The 22116-nt window shown below is 39.5% G+C and overlaps 1 protein-coding gene across 1 annotated transcript; it reads left to right on the forward strand.

Annotated features, from left to right (window-relative positions):
• Positions 1 to 1233: 1233 nt before the first annotated feature.
• On the forward strand, positions 1234 to 21190 carry LOC123707786 (mucin-2-like). The gene is made up of 2 exons (XM_045658124.1): positions 1234 to 1658; positions 15123 to 21190. Exons 1-2 carry the CDS (start codon positions 1317 to 1319, stop codon positions 21132 to 21134), a joined length of 6354 nt encoding a protein of 2117 aa, XP_045514080.1. The 5' UTR covers positions 1234 to 1316; the 3' UTR covers positions 21135 to 21190.
• Positions 21191 to 22116: the final 926 nt, after the last annotated feature.

The raw sequence follows: 22116 nt of genomic DNA on the forward strand, positions 1-22116 counted from the left end.
AAAATATCCGCGAAGCCTCCTGTTGATGTCAGTCAAACCCCGTGATTTAAAAAAATACTTTTATAGCAATGGCGAACTTTCAAAACCGAACGTAAAATTAAATTTTCATTATAAACCTAACAATCGATGCACTTACTACACTTAACCATAAATTAAGAGAACCATTAATTTCAATATTTACTATTCCGATTACATTATAAAACCTTATACTTAGCTAGATAGTGTAACATTTGCCTATTGAAGACATGGCATGGCTATTACGCAACTAAGAAAGTTTCTTTGAAGAAATCATTTTAAATAATTGATTGCATAGTCACTAATTATGGCTTATAAATTGACAATTGTGACAGTGTTTTAGCTCATACATACCTATATGTTTGATGTATGTAGGTACAGAATACAATTTGGCAAGACTTTTTAGGTTTATTCTTTTAAATAGAAGATTTAACGCGTCTTACTGCCGCATATCAAAATTCAATACGTTTTGACGTTATGATAAGTCTCGTTTCTAAATTTGCCTTATCACATCCGCGTTGTGGAAGTTTCGGCGAATTTTACCGGATCTCCAAGTACCTTTTTTAACAGCTGAACCAATAACAGAGCGTAAATATAAATACATATTGGTTCCAATTTTTCTCATGGATTTATTATTAAGTTTTAACTTCTCCAAGTTAACAGATAGTTCATTAAAAAAAATATGAGTTAGGCTCAGGTATTTCTTATATCAGTGGGCATAGGCCATAGGCCACATATTGAACGGATTATCACGTACGGAATTTGTATGTTTTTAGAATTTATTTCACTTTAATTACAAACCTTTGAAACAACGAATCATCAAACTATTAGGCAAAAAGCAATACTTGTCTTACAGCCAGAACACGGCTTCCAAGTTTTTAATTACATTATATGTTTATTATTGTTTTCTGTCCTTACAACTTTGTTTTTATCTTTATAATGGCTACTTCCAGGCTTGATTACACTTTTATAGCCAATAATAAATGCGTGATGGAACAAAATCAACGTGCGATTTCAATATATTCATTGAACTGTCGACTTACCTGTGTAAAGATATCGGTAATGGAACAGTAATTAGTCGTGTATAATTACAGAATTAGCATTGTAATTGATTTTATCAATAATGCCGTATCTTATCCTAGATAATAATTTGAATAGGTGAAATATATTCTTTAATATGCTCAAGTGTTTCAAAGATGTATAAATTAATTGTGATTTTTGCCTATTTCGTGGTGTGCGACTCGTGTGTGCCTTACAATTTCGAGTATGGTTATAGTGACAATTTTACAAACACAGTTGGTATGTGTAATGGCCTGCCAATGTGGAACCTTCAGACATACTCAGATATAGGATTAGATCCTCCGCATTGGCTAAGTGAGCAGTTTGTTTCACCAAATAGGCGTTTGAGTTGCGTCGCTTCTTTTACTTTTGAAGGAAGTGAAAGAGGACATCTAGATATCAATGCATATATGGAGTCAAGTGAGCAAGATCAAATCACAATTATGGCTAATGCAGTGAGGCAGATTGGTGATGCTACTGTTGGTAGCGCTATGTTGGGGCCTATGGTCACGCCAAACTTTTATTCGGGCTGGCATAAGTTACGAATCGACATTATGGAAGGTTCAGGAAATTTTACCGGATATGTAAGTAGTTCTATTATATTAATGGCTGAATTGTCAAGGTAGAGCCAAAACATTCATTTCATTTTCATTTCATTCATTACATTTTTTATTTAAACTAAAATTTAAATTATTTTTTATAATTATTTAATTATTTATTTAAACTATTATTTTATTTAAAAAAAATTTAATTTATGCAATTATTCCGGTTTCCTAAATGAATATTTTTTCACATATTTGTATTTTATAGCATTAAAGATCTGTTTAACACAAATTGTTAGTAAAAAAATTATGTGTACAGTTTAAATATAACTGTAACGTCAAGGTTTCGCTTCTCCGATTTGATCTTTTCTCGAAAGCCATTTTATGTATTGAAAATGTCTATGGGAAGACGTATAAAAAATATCAAGCTGCATCAGAATGCAGAATTTTTTATACGTCTTATAGCAGACTACAGCTTATTCATATGTAAAATGTATTGGGCAATGCAATACTTAAATTAATTAATAAGCCCTTTGTAAAAAATACGTTTAACTCGAAATTAGTATAGCAATAATCATCAGTAAATAACAAATTCCGACACACGTTATTTTTTATTTAACCACCAAATTATTTATTCGAAATAATTAAAATGGCAAAATAACGCCCTGTCAGGTAGTATAATTTAACTTATAAATCCTGAATTCCGTAGGAAAATTAAGAATGAAGTTACTTAATTTCAAGTACCTGGGTCCTAGTGTCGGCATTTAAATAATTTTACTCCACTTACCGTTATCCACATAAAATAAATGTTATGAAAATTATTATAACGATTATATTTATATAATCGTGAGTTAATAGCTGTTGCTCAAGATTTCTGTACGTGTAAATGTAGTTAGACTACGTTATGTAAAAGTATTAGCAAAACTATAAATAACAGTCGGGAGGTGAAGCATATAATGATAGCCGAAACTAACGCGTGTATAAAATTTAAATTGATTTCAATTAAATTTGAGATCCATAAAGAATCTCCTACGCTTATTTATTAAATTTAAAAATAATATGCCAACCCTGAAAATAGCCTAGAGGGCTACGGTAGAGGTTCACAATGATAGTAACCCTAAGTACACTTGACCTTTGACCTGCGTAGAGGAATTCGCGTTACGAAGGTATGACAATACTGTAATCAAAAATTTATAATATTTTAATGTTCTTTTTACAGATTGTATTATTGGACTTAATATAGATTAGTCTTATCGGATATCGTGTTATCTTGCTTTGGTCATCATTTCCTGGAAGATGTATTATAAGTGTAGTGTAATAGTGTCGACTTTGTTTCTGCACTTAGACGCACATATATTAGTCCGTTATGCGTTAAGTCCTGGCTAAGTAAGCCAGCCCTAAAGCTGTTAGAAGTTTTTTTAACTACTAACAGCTTTACTTCTTGGCTCTAGCTGGTTCGGTTGGAGCGACACAATTCACATTGATAAGCTTTGTGTGCCTAAAGGTAAATGTATGTTGATGTTGAGATCAAGAGAGTACCTGTTTTTGACACATCGTGATATATACGTAGCTCATTCACGGTCGTTTGATCATGTCGCTCTTTTCTCATTTGTACATGATATTACCTATTGAAAATGTGTTAAAAAAAAACCAAAATTCTTTATTTGTTTAGCTATATGTACAATAGAATTCAGATTGAGGCCTCCCTAGTAAGTCAGAGACCTGTGACAGCTTCGCGCTTCTTTAAATTTACAAAGTTTCATCAAGGGTAACCAACACAATTGATTTTAAAAACGAGGGTATTGTAACAATAATAAATATATGAATATATTATGATGTGTGTAATTGTGTGAGTTTGTGGAAGACGAAACACACGCACAGTGTTGCATGAAATGATGGATTAAGGAAGAAATATATTAGAGGATTTAACAATGCTTCTGTTTTGTTATAGTTGTGTATAACACAAGACGCAGATTAATACTCCATTGCCCTATTTAGTGCGTTTTCCTCCATAGACCTACGAGCAAGTCTGATGTTGCTGATGACTCCTGTTGTATCTAGAGGTCTATTTACACTTTGGGTACAATGTCCAGGTTTATCTCTATCGCTGCTGCCAGGTTTATCTATATCTCAAAAACGTGTCTTTGGAAACGTTCTAGTTTTGTGAGTCCCGGCCATCCATTAGTTAACATTGGCCAAATTACGGCAGTATATAGCCATGTTATTGTAGGCGATAAGTATATCCTATTTAACGCCTAGCACTTTTTAAATATTATTATACAAAAACTTCATGTCTTGTGGCTCCATCCATAGCTTTCATTCTCTATTCGCTTCCTGCTAACGCTTCTATTTCTTCTGTCCATATATTTTTTAGGTCGCCCCATTCTTCTTCTTGGTTTCCATATAAATTGTCTTTAAAGACCACCATTTATCTGTGCATTCTGCTTTAGGGCATAATGCAGCATCATCAGCATCTATAACAAATTACTTCAATTATTAATGTTATTAAAAGGACTAATATTACAGAAAATAATCACTACTCCTCACCGTAAATTATTTCACTTTGTAATAAACTTAAAATAAGCACAGTTACTTCATCCGTCTGGATTTAAATATATTGTTTTTCTTATAGTTTATGAATTGTCTGTAATTTTTAAATGTATTTTATAAAAATATAAACTAGTTGAACGATAGAATAAACACAGCTTAATACGCAGTCCTCATTAGTTTGTATATGTTAATAGACAACAATTTCGATTATTTAAAGATAAGATAATATGTATTGATAAAATATTTTGAAATTAAATGTTGCTTGCAGTAGAAACGTTATTGTAGAGAATTGATTTTAATTAATAGAATGAATCACTAAACAAATTTAACTACATAGTATTGTATCTAGATAAGTTAGTCTACGTTCCTGTGGCGAAGTTTTTGCCATGACCGCTGCCACCGCCTTCAAGGAAACCGCGACGAAAAATAATAACTTCGTTAGGAAGTGGACGGGAATTACGACTGCGGAGTTACTGTATCTAGCACAGACATGCTTCTCGAGTTTGATGGCCCATGCCCAGTAATGGTCTCTCCATTTTTCATCAAAAGAAATTAGTCTACATAAACTTATTTTTTTTCTAAAAATAACGAATTCCTAATATCTTTTGTACTGTCTTATTTGCCATTAAAAATACGTAATGCAATTCAAAAAATTCTCAATAATTTGTATTATTATATAGGTTGAGATGACTTAAAATAGTAGTAATAACTTGTAGTAAAATTATTTATATTTAATAATGATTATATGATCGTTCTGTTATTCAAAGTGTAAAATGGACCGAGTTATCTTATTGTAATTAAAATAAAAAATAAAAATATGTTTATTATGGAATATAAGATACAGGTATCACTCTTATTCCACATCATTAAATTTGTACTGCAGACATCCCTTCTCATCGTCAAAGAAGACAGAGGGTGAAGGCAGAGAAAAAAGTCAGACGTAAAAAACTCTTGGTTCTCTTTTAATATAGCAAATCATCATACAAAATTGCATACAACACTTATTGTAAAACAAATATTCCAAATTTATTAGAAGTAGCCTGTCTATCACTAGTACCAGACCGTTTTATCAACTAGACAATCGTTAACTGTATAGTCAGCCTTTTTATACAGCTTTTCTTTAATACATTTCTTAAATTTAAAGGCAGAGCTAAAAGAGCCTCTGGGATTTTATTAAAGAAAAGTATCCATTTTTCCAAAGAAGAATTACTATATTTAGGTAGTCTAGTACGCGGAAATATGAGCCTGTGTTTGTTCCGAGTATTAACATATACACACATAATATTTTCATAAGTATGTAGGTGATTAGTATGTGTCGTCATGAAACAATAATTCGTTCTGAAAAGAACAGTTAATTGCGTTACCGTTAGGACAACTTTTTGCCGCGCCTCGATTTTATTGTCTACGCACCCTTCGCATCTTGGTACCACATGTTTACCACTAGTGGCCAGGTAGGATAATTTTTGTATATAAATCTACAGTTTTTAAAAATAAACACATTCCACATTCCATCTTCACCTCTTCTCAACGAATTATTAGGAAGTTTTATTTTAACCAAATAAGGACCAATCAACATAAACCAAAACTACCCTAAAGTGGTGACCCCGAGAAGAACACCAACAAAATTGAAGATGACGAACACAGAAAATTCCGGTGCAGAGCGTCAAGTTTCATCACAAGCGTCGAGCCAAGAAGTCTCCGGTATCTCACTGTCACTCCGTGTGCCACCTCCAGAACAACAACCAACCATCGAAACCCTCATCGGTGAAATAAGAACGTTATTTTTGGAAGTCGCTGAGCTACGAGCACAACCTCGCGACAACTACCGCAACAGTCGTTCTCGCCACCATTCACATTCACAATCACACTCGCGGAACACATCAACAAATCGCAACGAAAACCGACGAGAGTCACAGATGGAAGATCGAAGCCGGAAAAAAACTCCAATGTCGTACTGCTATTACCATCATCGCTACGGTATGGACGCGAAGAAATGCACACCACCATGCAGTTTCAAGCCCATAAATCAGTCGGAAAACTAAAAGTAACGCTGGCCGCGGCGGGAACCGGCGTTACCGAATCATCACACCGCCTTTTCGTTACCGACAGGGTAACGAAACTTACCTTTTTGGTCGACACAGGAGCCAATATCTCCGTGCTACCAAAGACAAAAGGCTCACGTGAAAAACCACTGCCATTTCAACTCTACGCCGCCAACAACACGGTCATTCCAACATACGGAGAGAAGTCACTCCAACTCGATCTTAACCTCCGAAGACCATATACATGGAAATTCGTCGTAGCAGATGTGTCTAAGGCAATCCTGGGAGCAGATTTCTTGCAGTACCACCACCTAATTGTCGACGTAAAAAACAGAAGACTGATCGACGGGAAAACAAAACTGGTAACAAACGCTCAACTCAGTACTGCAGACATACCTACAGTTCGTAGTATTGACATTGAGCAAAATTACCACAGCATTCTAGCAGATTTCCCAGGCACAACCAGAATCACTTCAATGAAGCTTAGTCCCAAACATTCCGTTGAACACTTCATTGAAACAAATGGACCGCCCCTTCACTGCAAGCCACGCCCCATTGCACCGCATCGTTACGAAATGGTCAGGAAAGAATTCCAAAACATGATCGATCAAGGGTTATGCAGACCAAGCAAAAGCCCTTGGGCATCACCTCTTCACGTCGTGCCAAAGAAGAATGGAGACCTACGCGTGTGTGGCGATTACCGAAGACTCAACGCCATAACCAAGCCCGATCGGTATCCCATACCACGCATACGTGACTTCACATACCAACTCGCAGGGAAGAAAATTTTCTCCACACTCGACCTCAATCGCGCGTACCAACAACTGCCAGTCAGCGAGCAAGATGTGGAGAAAACCGCTATCATCACACCTTTTGGTCTTTTCGAGTTTCCGCGCATGTGTCCTGGTCTAAAGAACGCCGGACAGACTTTCCAACGCTTTATTCACGAAGTACTGCGCGAACTCAACTTCGTATTTCCTTTCGTTGATGATCTACTCATAGCATCAATCGACGAGGAAGAGCACCGAAAACATCTACGCATCGTATTACAGCGACTAGAAGAATACGGCATCACCATCAACCCATCAAAATGTGTTTTCGGCCAGCCAACTGTGAAATTCCTCGGTCACCAAGTCACAGCGGAAGGAATACAGCCACCCCAAGAGAAGGTACAAGCTATTACAGACTTTCCAAAACCACAAACCGTAGAAGAACTACGACGTTTTCTCGGTATGATAAACTTTTACCGTGAAAATATCAAAGATGCCGCCACCATACAAGCGCCTTTAAATACCTACCTGCACAACGTCAAGAAGCGTGACAAAACTAAGATCGACTGGACCACTGAATCAACGCAAGCTTATGAAGCATGTAAAGAGAGCATAAAAAACGCCGCTTTACTTGCTCATCCGTCTTACCAGGCGACACTTGCTATATTCAGCGACGCTAGCGACAAAACAGCTGGTGCCGCACTCAATCAATTTATCAACAAGTCATGGCAACCACTCGGCTATTTCTCGAAGAAATTCACCGACGCACAGACTCGCTACAGTACCTACGATCGAGAGCTACTCGCCATCTACATGGCTGTCAAACATTTCCGCAAAATGTTCGAGGGACGAGAAATAATAATATTCACCGACCACAAGCCGCTAACTTTCGCTTACACAAAAACAAATACAAACAGCGAATCACCGAGACGCACCCGACAGCTACTTTATATCAGCGAATTTACCACTGATATACGACACGTCAGTGGATCTCAAAATGCAGCCGCAGATGCATTATCACGTGTCGAAGCAATCACCTGTCCATCGCCGATTGACTACAATCTACTTGCAGAAGCTCAAGAACGCGATAGCGATACCATTAAAGCACTCAGTCTACAGAGCAACTTATGTTTCAAGAAAGTCAACCTGCCCGTCTCAAATATCAAATTACACTGCGAAACTTCAACCTCACAGTTACGTCCGTACCTACCAGAAGAATACCGACGTACCGCATTCAACGCAGTACATAACGTTAGCCACCCTGGAATCAAGACTACGAGAAAATTAATTACGCAACGTTACTTTTGGCCCTCAATGAACGCAGACGTCGGCAAGTGGGCAAAAGTATGCCTACAGTGTCAGCGCGCCAAAATACAACGCCACACATCAAGTCGATTATCAATTTTTTCACCAACCGAACGATTCGAACACGTTCACATCGATATCGTTGGTCCGCTACCTACCGCGGCCAGCGGTCATCGATACCTCGTGACAATGATCGACAGAGCAACAAGATGGCCCGAAGCATACCCATTATGCGAAATATCAGCTGAAGACGTCGCCAAAGCGGTATACGAAGGTTGGATTTCCCGTTTCGGTTGTCCTGTAACAATAACAACGGACCAAGGACGCCAATTTGAAAGCAGAGTATTTGCATCTCTTTCTCGCTTACTAGGAATCGAAAAAACGCGTACAACTTCATACCACGCACAGTGTAACGGTATCATCGAACGATGGCACCGTGTCCTTAAAACCGCATTAAAAGCAAGACTACAGACCGCAAGAAGCTGGATCAACGAGCTACCAACCGTCCTACTCGGATTACGCGCCGCTATGCGAAGTGACACCGGCGTAAGCGCCGCCCAACTTACCTACGGATGCAACATACGCTTACCCGGTGATTTCTTATCAACGACCCGCAATGACGTCATCATGGACTCTGGCTACATCGATCAGCTGCGCGACGCAATACGTAACCTGCAACCAATGCCGAGTCAACCACACAGCAACACAAAACCCATATTTGTACACCGCGACCTGCAAACATGTGAATACGTATTCGTACGCATAGACGCCGTAAAGAAGCCATTACAAGCACCTTACGACGGACCCTATCGCGTGCTGAAACGAGACAGCAAGATATTCACGCTGCAGTTACCTAACCGTGAAATGAATATCTCTATCGACAGACTCAAACCTGCCTACACTATCACCGAGCAAGATGTGCCTACTGATACAACAACGAGTACCTGCAACAAGCAAAACACATCAAGTGCGAGCGAACTACATGAACCATCAAATAGCCTGAAACATCAAAATGACAACACCCTGAAACATCAAAATGACAACAACCTGAAACAACAAGACACTGGGAACACCTCAATACCTACAAGAACAACTCGCCGAGGCCGCGTTATACGCCTGCCGGTACGCTTCGCTAGAGGGGGAATCCTGTAGGTGATTAGTATGTGTCGTCATGAAACAATAATTCGTTCTGAAAAGAACAGTTAATTGCGTTACCGTTAGGACAACTTTTTGCCGCGCCTCGATTTTATTGTCTACGCACCCTTCGCATCTTGGTACCACATGTTTACCACTAGTGGCCAGGTAGGATAATTTTTGTATATAAATCTACAGTTTTTAAAAATAAACACATTCCACATTCCATCTTCACCTCTTCTCAACGAATTATTAGGAAGTTTTATTTTAACCAAATAAGGACCAATCAACCTAAACTAAAAATACCCTAAAAGTATATTGCCAGGTAAGTATATTAATTTCCTTGAATTTTGACATCAGCAGCATGACCCCATCATAATAAAGCATGAGACATTAAGCTGTGAAAGTAACTAAAATAAACAAGTCTAGCTTAGCTGTATCGACGATTTTTTTTAAAACCGCGTAAGCTACAGAACTAAGTCTCTTCGCCAATCAGTATGAGGGGAGGGATTCCAATTATTATAGTTCAAATACAGAATCATCCAGATTCAATTTCTCATCATTTATAATTATTGCTCTAGAATCAATAACCCTTGTATTTTTTGCACAAAATTTAATGCATCTCGTTGTTTTGCATGACGTAGAAGGTTATTCAGACTAAACCAATGGACAATCCAAGAGAGAGCATTGTTCACAACGTCAAACTTTGTTACTTGTCGTTTGATTTAAAAAATCAAGGATGTATCATCAGCAGACTGAGACATCTGATGTTTTTTACCACAATATACCATAAAATACCATCCGTATCACCTCAACGTCCGTCGTTTCATAAGGAAGTTTTTGCTGCGCCCCACCACTATGTCGAACCAGCTTCCCACTGAAGTATTTTCGAACCCATTCGACTTAGGGCTCTTTAAGAAAAGAGCTTACCAATTCTTAAAGGGCCAACAACGCACCTGCGAGCCTTCTGGCAATGTAAGTGTATAGGCGGAGGTATCACTTAACATCAGGAGCCCCCTGCCTGTTCGCCACCCATTACATAAACACATATACTCTACTTGACATATAATACCATCTGGTACTTATTACTTTAAAAAGGGTTAATAATATATGTACGAACCAAGGCTGTACATTTTGCTCACTCAGGCTTTCTTAGTTTTATATAAGAGGCAATTAACTAAATCAGTTACTCCCGGTAACGCATCGAGACTATAGCCAGACGTAGGCACTCTCTTCAACTGTTACATTGCATTCATTTGTTTTACATAGAAATTAACATTTCATAATTTCCCTTATATTCTATTGTTATACGCAAGTGGTTAGTATAGAGTATCAATAAAATACTCTATTATTTAAAGCAAACCGTACATTTTGGTCCTTCGAGCCGTAAAAAAAATTGACACCTAAATATAATCTATATCAATTTAGATGTTTTCTAAAAATACTGAATTAAACAGTTAGAACATTTTAAAATGTCAATATTATTTTTTCGAGCATAATTCATTTTTGGAAACAATGCCATAATAATTACTCTAGGCGTTGTATAGTGAAATAATCTAACATAATTTCTTGTCTTACTAAAAATTATACATTTATCAATTACATATTCCGAAGACAGCAAAAGGTGCAAAAAACAAAGACACCATACGCACACACAGGCTATATTTAAAGTGAAGATTACTAAGATATAATTAAGTTTCAACTCTTTCACTGGATAATAAACATCTCTATGGTCATCTCAATCCATATGAAAGGTGGACATGGATCCATATGGCCATCTCAAACATCTCTATGGTAAAACATTACACATTCGCTCCATCCCCCAAATGGCTTCAGATTGCATCCAGTCAAGTCTTAACTCTGGTTTAAACGCTTCTGATTTTTTTCTGATGAATTTAAAAAAGCCACAGCTCACCCTCTAAGTGCCAAAAGAGCCATTGCTAATGCAAAGTCTGAGCATATTGGTGGAATTGGCGAGATACCTTTGGGAACATGTGCCTTCTTATCCTCTGCCAAGATCACAAGGGAATTGTACTTGTACAGAACAAGGGAATCTTTGCAAGCCTTTGTGGGACGGATAACTTCATAGTCAAATCCTCAAAAGGGAAAAATCTATTAGGCTCTCTCTTTTGGTCCAACTCGACCAGAGGAATATACCGCCACCGCAATTTGGTGTGATACTTCAATGCTGGAACAAGTATTTCGACACAGATCGCTTTATTCAAAGTTTGCTACTTTGCCTCCTGTTCCATTTAATTAATTATAAATCAGTAAAGAACATATTATAAGGTAATTTATAGCATATTTAAGCGTTGTACAATTTCTACCTATCAAAGACTATACCGATACCGTAAGGGTGTGCGAACTCGACTGGCGACCTGTTAAATACTTAATCCCAGTCAATTAGTTACATGCTACCGCAAATTACAAACAAATTATATGACTATTTGAAAATGGAACATCTTGAAAAGGTTTTAAATTTGTAGAAGAAATATCCAGTGATAAGGTAAAGTAGAGGAACTATGTGGAATTCGTGATTCCTGGCGGAGGATAGTTTGTGAGCGCCACTCAGACAACATGATTCTGGGATCGGAATCACTTTTCAGGGACATTAATAGCCTAAGTTATTGTAGAGCAGGACCATACAGTCCGTTTAACCCTTCAAAGCCTTTCGTAAGTAGATTACCGAGTTTTGTCTCCGTAGTTCCAGTAATTCGTTCTCCAAGCATGCCTAGCAAAAACTCATACATTATTACGTCAGGTGACTTAAGAAACATTTGTGCTTCATCACGTGACTACGCTGGAGCAAGGGCTTTTTTTATTTATTCTATTTCGACCCGCATCGCCTTTCTACTGCAAAGCTTTTTCACGATTCACATTTTACGTTTCTGTTAAGCAGGTTCATTGTAACAGCAGGCCGAAATAATTGCTAGTTAGACAAAAACATTTTTTTTAATTTTTACAAATCACGTCGATTACAACTGCGATAGACGTAAAATAAACTTTATTTCGAAATACGAACAGTCATTATCCCGTAACTTTAATTAAAAATTATCTATGTCTATATAGAGATCTTGATATTATCTATATAATCTTATCTTTGATCGTTATCAAGCAGGTAATTGCTCTTTGATGTGGCTATCGAGCTCCCAGTAATATATTTTATCGATTGATATATGGCGGATGCAGGAATAGGCGGCTAAGAAAATATACTTTTATTACCTACAGTTTGTATAAAAACACATTGGTTTCGTTGCATAAAGAACACTTTACTCAGTTTCATATGCTCGATTCAGCTGCATTCTTTTTTATGAGAGGATAAATCATCTGATCACCAATAAAGACATACGAGACAAGAAAGAAGAGTAATATTTAAAACGCAGAAATAGGCCTCCCATATTGGAGTATTTTTTATTCATCTACATTTTACTATTTAATTTATTGTACAGAAGACATGTAAAGAGTATAAAACTTTGCATTGATATCTAAAAAAAAATAACTTTAAAAATACTTCTAAAGCATAATCTTAATCAAGTATTGAGACTCCCTCTTATTTATAAAAAAATGGATCAATCAAATTTCCTATACCTACTATACGTACCATCGTAACTATAGTCGGACTTGAGAGGCCCAGGACAGGTATATAGAGAGTATTTATCTAACCTACCCTCTATTATGTAGATTTGTAAAGCGGCAAATGAATACAATTTGAATTTAAATTAAATAAACATTAACTTAAGATACACCTTACATGCTTAGATATATAGCCGTGTGCATTTAGATAAGCAAACATTATTTTATACGAATATTTAAGTAAGAATGACTAAGAAATTTTTACAAGTACATTTTTTGTTAAGTTTATTGGATTATAAAGGCTAATAATGTCGCAGTAGGGCACAAGAAGCTATCTGAGGCTCGTGGACCTATGTTGAAGTTGGATTGGGAAAATGCATTGCCCTTTGAACGCACGAGACACTGTTAAGGATCTTAATATTAATTTTATAAATATATTAAAACAAGTCAGTTTTTCATAAGTACATACTCCCACTAGAATCTTTTTCTAGTACGTTGAGTTTACGTAATTTTCGTAATACTGGTAAGATGAGGATTTACATCAATTAAAAGTATCGTGTGTATTATAATACTAAGTACTATAGTACTTACTTACTGAAAAGTAGATACTATAATATTCCTTGCTACATAAACAAATATTAGTATTAAATTACCAGTATTAAATTTTTACAAAACCATTTTTTTGATGAAATAGGCTTTGAAATATATTTAACTATAATGTAGTATTAAAAAAAGAATTAGCGAAAACTAGCAATTATATGCAATAAAAATAAAAATCCTACTTAACATACAATATTACTTTTCTGCGTAAGATACGGCAGCAATAATTTGTATAAAAATGTGATTTCCAAACTATTATCATTGCTCTAGTCATTACGAATGTCACACGCTACTGATATATTTAATTCAATATTCTGCTCCAGTCATGTTAAAACATATATTAATTTTCGGTTTATTAGTGGTCCGGGTGTATAGTGACTGTATTACTTATGACTTTGAAATTGACTTTAATGTTATATTCAATCAAAATAGTGCAATGTGTGCTGGCTTACCAATGTGGCAGATTCAGAATTATACCGATATTAATATTGACAGACCTCATGAAAAGAGTTTAAAGTTCGTTTATCCACGTGAAAGGCAGAGCTGTATGTCATCTATATCTTTTCCGATGTCTGAAGGAGGGATATTGGAAATGACTGCGTATATGGAAGCAAAGCCTGGTGATCAAATATGGGTGGCGGTGATGGAAATAATGCCGGATAGTAGTATTACTGTGGGGAATTTGTGGTTCCTAGGCGCAGGTTGGCAAACAACGAGCGTCACTCTTAATGGTCCAAGCAAATTTCAAGGCAGTGTAAGTCTAATAACAGAAAACAAAAAAATAAACGAGTTTAACGAACGTTATGAACGAGTAAATTAGAATATCACACTATCCACTATAGTTTCAAGTACTTGCTTTTCTTTTTATGAGATACCTGATCTCTCATCATCTATTTGCATAAACTGAAGTTTTACTTTGCATTTTTATACGTATTTTTTAACAATAAATATTTATTTTGACAGCTTTTTTGAATGTGCGAGTAATCTTTTACATTTAATCTCGAATAAAAGACCGTAATTGCCAAAATCGATAAAGGAACAAGAGAGGGAGAGCGTCAAAACTCATATAGTTTTTATAATAATTAAGCATGTGTAGTAACCGTACATGAACTTCGAAAAATCACACACCAACTAGCCAAGAAAGAAGAAACTTATATATAAGTAACATGGTTTTTAAGTTACTGTAAATACGTAAAACTAGCTGTTTTCTTTTCATGAATTTAAATTGAATAGTCAGGTTTTTCTAATAGATAAACAATCATAAAAAGTAATTATCAAATATTTTAATTCTTAATGATTAGAAATTTAATTCGATAATTCTTATTAATCGTAAATTATCCAAGTTTATCATTTTTACAATTTGACATTGCTTTATGAACTTATACTTACCGTTATTGATAAATAATTAACAAAATTTGAACTCAGTAAACCATAAATTAATAAAACTGACATGTCAACGTTGTTTTATATCTATCATAACTCATTCTTGAAGTAAGTAAGTAAACATTCTCATGACTTATTATTTGTTCCAGATAACAATGCTTGGGATAGCTGCTTCTAATTCTATTGTATTAATCGACTCATTTCGATACATTCCTCCAGATTTCGATGGAGAATGTAATATTTATGAAGATACTATAACTACTCCCACTACACCTGAGGATACCCCCTCAACACCAGAAGACACACCATCCACACCTGAAGATACTCCTTCTACACCTGAAGATACACCATCTACACCCGAAGATACCTCCTCAACAACAGAAGACACACCGTCCACACCAGAAGACACACCCTCCACACCTGAAGACACACCGTCCACGCCTGAAGATACTCCTTCTACACCTGAAGATACGCCATCTACACCTGAAGATAATCCTTCAACACCAGAAGACACACCATCCACACCTGAAGACACACCGTCCACACCTGAAGATACACCATCTACACCTGAAGATACCCCCTCAACACCAGAAGATGCCCCCTTAACACCAGAAGACACACCGTCCACACCTGAAGACACACCATCTACACCTGAAGACACACCGTCCACACCTGAAGATACACCATCTACACCTGAAGATACCCCCTCAACACCAGAAGATGCCCCCTTAACACCAGAAGACACACCGTCCACACCTGAAGACACACCATCTACACCTGAAGATACTCCCTCAACACCTGAAGATAATCCTTCAACACCAGAAGACACACCATCCACACCTGAAGACACACCGTCCACACCTGAAGATACACCATCTACACCTGAAGATACCCCCTCAACACCAGAAGATGCCCCCTTAACACCAGAAGACACACCGTCCACACCTGAAGACACACCGTCCACGCCTGAAGATACTCCTTCTACACCTGAAGATACGCCATCTACACCTGAAGATAATCCTTCAACACCAGAAGACACACCATCCACACCTGAAGACACACCGTCCACACCTGAAGATACACCATCTACACCTGAAGATACCCCCTCAACACCAGAAGATGCCCCCTTAACACCAGAAGACACACCGTCCACACCAGAAGACACACCCTCCACACCTGAAGACACACCGTCCACGCCTGAAGATACTCCTTCTACACCTGAAGATACGCCATCTACACCTGAAGATAATCCTTCAACACCAGAAGACACACCATCCACACCTGAAGACACACCGTCCACACCTGAAGATACACCATCTACACCTGAAGACACACCCTCCACACCTGAAGATGCCCCCTTAACACCAGAAGACACACCGTCCACACCTGAAGACACACCATCTACACCTGAAGACACACCGTCCACACCTGAAGATACACCATCTACACCTGAAGATACCCCCTCAACACCAGAAGATGCCCCCTTAACACCAGAAGACACACCGTCCACACCTGAAGACACACCATCTACACCTGAAGATACTCCCTCAACACCTGAAGACACACCGTCCACACCTGAAGATACACCATCTACACCTGAAGATACCCCCTCAACACCAGAAGATGCCCCCTTAACACCAGAAGACACACCGTCCACACCTGAAGACACACCGTCCACGCCTGAAGATACTCCTTCTACACCTGAAGATACGCCATCTACACCTGAAGATAATCCTTCAACACCAGAAGACACACCATCCACACCTGAAGACACACCGTCCACACCTGAAGATACACCATCTACACCTGAAGATACCCCCTCAACACCAGAAGATGCCCCCTTAACACCAGAAGACACACCGTCCACACCAGAAGACACACCCTCCACACCTGAAGACACACCGTCCACGCCTGAAGATACTCCTTCTACACCTGAAGATACCCCCTCAACACCAGAAGATGCCCCCTTAACACCAGAAGACACACCGTCCACACCTGAAGACACACCATCTACACCTGAAGACACACCGTCCACACCTGAAGATAATCCTTCAACACCAGAAGACACGCCATCCACACCAGAAGACACACCGTCCACACCTGAAGACACACCGACCACACCATCTACACCTGAAGATACACCATTTACACCTGAAGATACCCCTTCAACACCTGAAGACACACCATCTACACCTGAAGACACACCGTCCACACCTGAAGATACACCATCTACACCTGAAGATACCCCCTCAACACCAGAAGATGCCCCCTTAACACCAGAAGACACACCGTCCACGCCTGAAGATACTCCTTCTACACCTGAAGATACGCCATCTACACCTGAAGATAATCCTTCAACACCAGAAGATGCCCCCTTAACACCAGAAGACACACCGTCCACACCTGAAGACACACCATCTACACCTGAAGACACGCCATCTACACCTGAAAATACACCCTCAACACCAGAAGATAAACCTTCTACACCTGAAGATACACCATCTTCACCTGAAGATACACCCTCAACACCAGAAGACTCGCCGCCCACACCAGAAGACACACCGTCCACACCTGAAGACACACCATCTACACCTGAAGATACCCCCTCAACACCAGAAGATGCCCCCTTAACACCAGAAGACACACCGTCCACACCTCAAGACACACCATCTACACCTGAAGATACTCCCTCAACACCTGAAGATACACCATCCACACCAGAAGACACACCATCCACACCTGAAGATACACCATCCACACCTGAAGATACTCCTTCTACACCTGAAGATACGCCATCTACACCTGAAGATAATCCTTCAACACCAGAAAATAAACCTTCTACACCTGAAGATACACCATCTTCACCTGAAGATACACCCTCAACACCAGAAGACACGCCGCCCACACCAGAAGACACACCGTCCACACCTGAAGACACACCGTCCACACCTGAAAATACACCATCTACACCTGAAGATACCCCTTCAACACCAAAAGATACACCGTCTACACCAGAAGACTCGCCGCCCACACCAGAAGACACACCGTCCACACCTGAAGACACACCATCTACACCTGAAGATACCCCCTCAACACCAGAAGATGCCCCCTTAACACCAGAAGACACACCGTCCACACCTCAAGACACACCATCTACACCTGAAGATACTCCCTCAACACCTGAAGATACACCATCCACACCAGAAGACACACCATCCACACCTGAAGATACACCATCCACACCTGAAGATACTCCTTCTACACCTGAAGATACGCCATCTACACCTGAAGATAATCCTTCAACACCAGAAAATAAACCTTCTACACCTGAAGATACACCATCTTCACCTGAAGATACACCCTCAACACCAGAAGACACGCCGCCCACACCAGAAGACACACCGTCCACACCTGAAGACACACCGTCCACACCTGAAAATACACCATCTACACCTGAAGATACCCCTTCAACACCAAAAGATACACCGTCTACACCAGAAGACACACCGTCCAGACCTGAAGACACACCGACCACACCATCTACACCTGAAGATACACCATCTACACCCGAAGATACCTCCTCAACAACAGAAGACACACCGTCCACACCAGAAGTCACACCATCTACACCTGAAGATACCCCTTCAACACCAGAAGACACACCATCCACACCAGAAGACACACCGTCCACACCTGAAGACACACCGACCACACCATCTACACCTGAAGATACACCATCTACACCTGAAGATACCCCTTCAACACCAGAAGATACACCGTCCACACCTGAAGATACACCATCTACACCTGAAGATACCCCCTCAACACCAGAAGATGCCCCCTTAACACCAGAAGACACACCGTCCACACCAGAAGACACACCCTCCACACCTGAAGACACACCGTCCACGCCTGAAGATACTCCTTCTACACCTGAAGATACCCCCTCAACACCAGAAGATGCCCCCTTAACACCAGAAGACACACCGTCCACACCTGAAGACACACCATCTACACCTGAAGACACACCGTCCACACCTGAAGATAATCCTTCAACACCAGAAGACACGCCATCCACACCAGAAGACACACCGTCCACACCTGAAGACACACCGACCACGCCATCTACACCTGAAGATAATCCTTCAACACCAGAAAATAAACCTTCTACACCTGAAGATACACCATCTTCACCTGAAGATACACCCTCAACACCAGAAGACACGCCGCCCACACCAGAAGACACACCGTCCACACCTGAAGACACACCGTCCACACCTGAAAATACACCATCTACACCTGAAGATACCCCTTCAACACCAAAAGATACACCGTCTACACCAGAAGACACACCGTCCAGACCTGAAGACACACCGACCACACCATCTACACCTGAAGATACACCATCTACACCCGAAGATACCTCCTCAACAACAGAAGACACACCGTCCACACCAGAAGTCACACCATCTACACCTGAAGATACCCCTTCAACACCAGAAGACACACCATCCACACCAGAAGACACACCATCCACACCTGAAGACACACCGTCCACACCTGAAGATACACCATCTACACCTGAAGATACCCCCTCAACACCAGAAGATGCCCCCTTAACACCAGAAGACACACCGTCCACACCAGAAGACACACCCTCCACACCTGAAGACACACCGTCCACGCCTGAAGATACTCCTTCTACACCTGAAGATACCCCCTCAACACCAGAAGATGCCCCCTTAACACCAGAAGACACACCGTCCACACCTGAAGACACACCATCTACACCTGAAGACACACCGTCCACACCTGAAGATAATCCTTCAACACCAGAAGACACGCCATCCACACCAGAAGACACACCGTCCACACCTGAAGACACACCGACCACGCCATCTACACCTGAAGATAATCCTTCAACACCAGAAAATAAACCTTCTACACCTGAAGATACACCATCTTCACCTGAAGATACACCCTCAACACCAGAAGACACGCCGCCCACACCAGAAGACACACCGTCCACACCTGAAGACACACCGTCCACACCTGAAAATACACCATCTACACCTGAAGATACCCCTTCAACACCAAAAGATACACCGTCTACACCAGAAGACACACCGTCCAGACCTGAAGACACACCGACCACACCATCTACACCTGAAGATACACCATCTACACCCGAAGATACCTCCTCAACAACAGAAGACACACCGTCCACACCAGAAGTCACACCATCTACACCTGAAGATACCCCTTCAACACCAGAAGACACACCATCCACACCAGAAGACACACCGTCCACACCTGAAGACACACCGACCACACCATCTACACCTGAAGATACACCATCTACACCTGAAGATACCCCTTCAACACCAGAAGATACACCGTCTACACCAGAAGACACACCGTCCACACCTGAAGACACACCGACCACACCATCTACACCCGAAGATACCTCCTCAACAACAGAAGACACACCGTCCACACCAGAAGACACACCATCTACACCTGAAGATACCCCTTCAACACCAGAAGACACACCGTCCACACCAGAAGACACACCATCTACACCTGAAGATACCCCTTCAACACCAGAAGACACACCAGAAGACACACCGTCCACACCAGAAGACACACCGACCACACCATCTACACCTGAAGATACACCGACCACACCATTTACACCCGAAGATACTTCCTCAACAACAGAAGACACACCGTCCATACCAGAAGACACACCATCTACACCTGAAGATACCCCCTCAACACCAGAAGACACACCATCCACACCAGAAGACACACCGTCCACACCTGAAGACACACCATCTACACCTGAAGATACTCCCTCAACACCTGAAGACACACCGTCCACACCTAAAGATACCCCCTCGACACCAGGAGAGCCAACGACTATTCCAGTATTGATAGATCCCTACAGCTTTTGGAATCCCTCCACAATAACAATGGTGGTATTAATAGCGTTAATATTTTTTCTACTTGTTTCAAGTATTTGCTTCTATTTAGGCATGAAAAGAGGTCGAAGTAACAACATCGTAATATTGCCAGAATTTGATGATTTACCAAGATCAATTGTTATACCACGAGTTGACAGAATTGGGAACCCTTCAATAATGCCCTATTTAGCGTAGTTATAAACATAAGGTAACAAGATCTTTATTTAGTTTAATTTTTTTTTATAATGTGATTGCCTGGATTCATAGTCTGTATTTATAGTTCTGGATTTATAGTTTAGTTTACGCTATTATTATTATGCCATTTACGCGTCACACAACGCGTGAAAATGCCAAGTACCTGTGTATATATTTTAGCTTTACGTGTAAATTATTTCATACATATTTCTATACATATACTAATAATAAGCCTGTTTTTTAATATATTTAAACATGATGGAGATTAAGATATAGTTTGGAAATACAACATGTATTAATATATAGTTAGATTTTAAGTTCAATTTTGTTACTAAATAAAAACTATTTGTTTATTATTATATAATTATTTGCAATTACGTTTAGTTAGATTAGAATGAGCCATGTCCGCTTTTTAAATCAATGAAATAATGTGACACGTTTTAGAATATGTAGCACGCTGGAGGTTCCTTTCCTGCAGTATCCTTTATATTTATCTATCCTGTTTGAATCGTTTTTTATAACATGGGTAAAAAAAGAATTTGCTCTAAAGTAAAAAAAAAATATCATGAATCTGTTTCATAGCAATATGCAAGGTGATCAGCCTGCTGTACCTGACACACGCCGTTGACATTTCGGGTCTAAGACAAGTCACGATGTTATCCATCCTTCGCCGTCCAAGCCATTTGCTCGGAAGAAAGAGAGTCCATTGGTGCACAGCCGGGGTGCACATCGATCCTACAACCTCAGGGATGAGAGTCGCATGCTGAAGCCACTAGGCCAACACTCCTCAACATCGGTAAAATACTTTTTGTAATATTCTTAAAAATTTCTTAATTATTAATAAAAAAATTAAATTTCTTAAAAAAACGTCTACTGGCATCTGGCAAAATTTTGTACTTCAAATTAATAGTTACTAGAATATTAATTCTGGCCAGTGGTCGTCCAGTCTGGAGACCAGGGAAATGTCATGCAAAATACAGAA

This window comes from Pieris brassicae, chromosome 3 (genome assembly GCF_905147105.1).
Source record: "Pieris brassicae chromosome 3, ilPieBrab1.1, whole genome shotgun sequence".
In the NCBI taxonomy this organism is placed as follows: domain Eukaryota; kingdom Metazoa; phylum Arthropoda; class Insecta; order Lepidoptera; family Pieridae; genus Pieris; species Pieris brassicae.

What these genes read in the sequence shown, in the direction of transcription:
- LOC123707786 (XM_045658124.1), top strand. Translation starts at nt 1,317, where the DNA reads ATGTGTAATGGCCTGCCAATGTGGAACCTTCAGACATACTCAGATATA. An exon ending in CAGGAAATTTTACCGGATAT is followed by an intron (nt 1,659 to 15,122) that starts GTAAGTAGTTCT and finishes TATTTGTTCCAG; the next exon opens with ATAACAATGCTTGGGATAGC.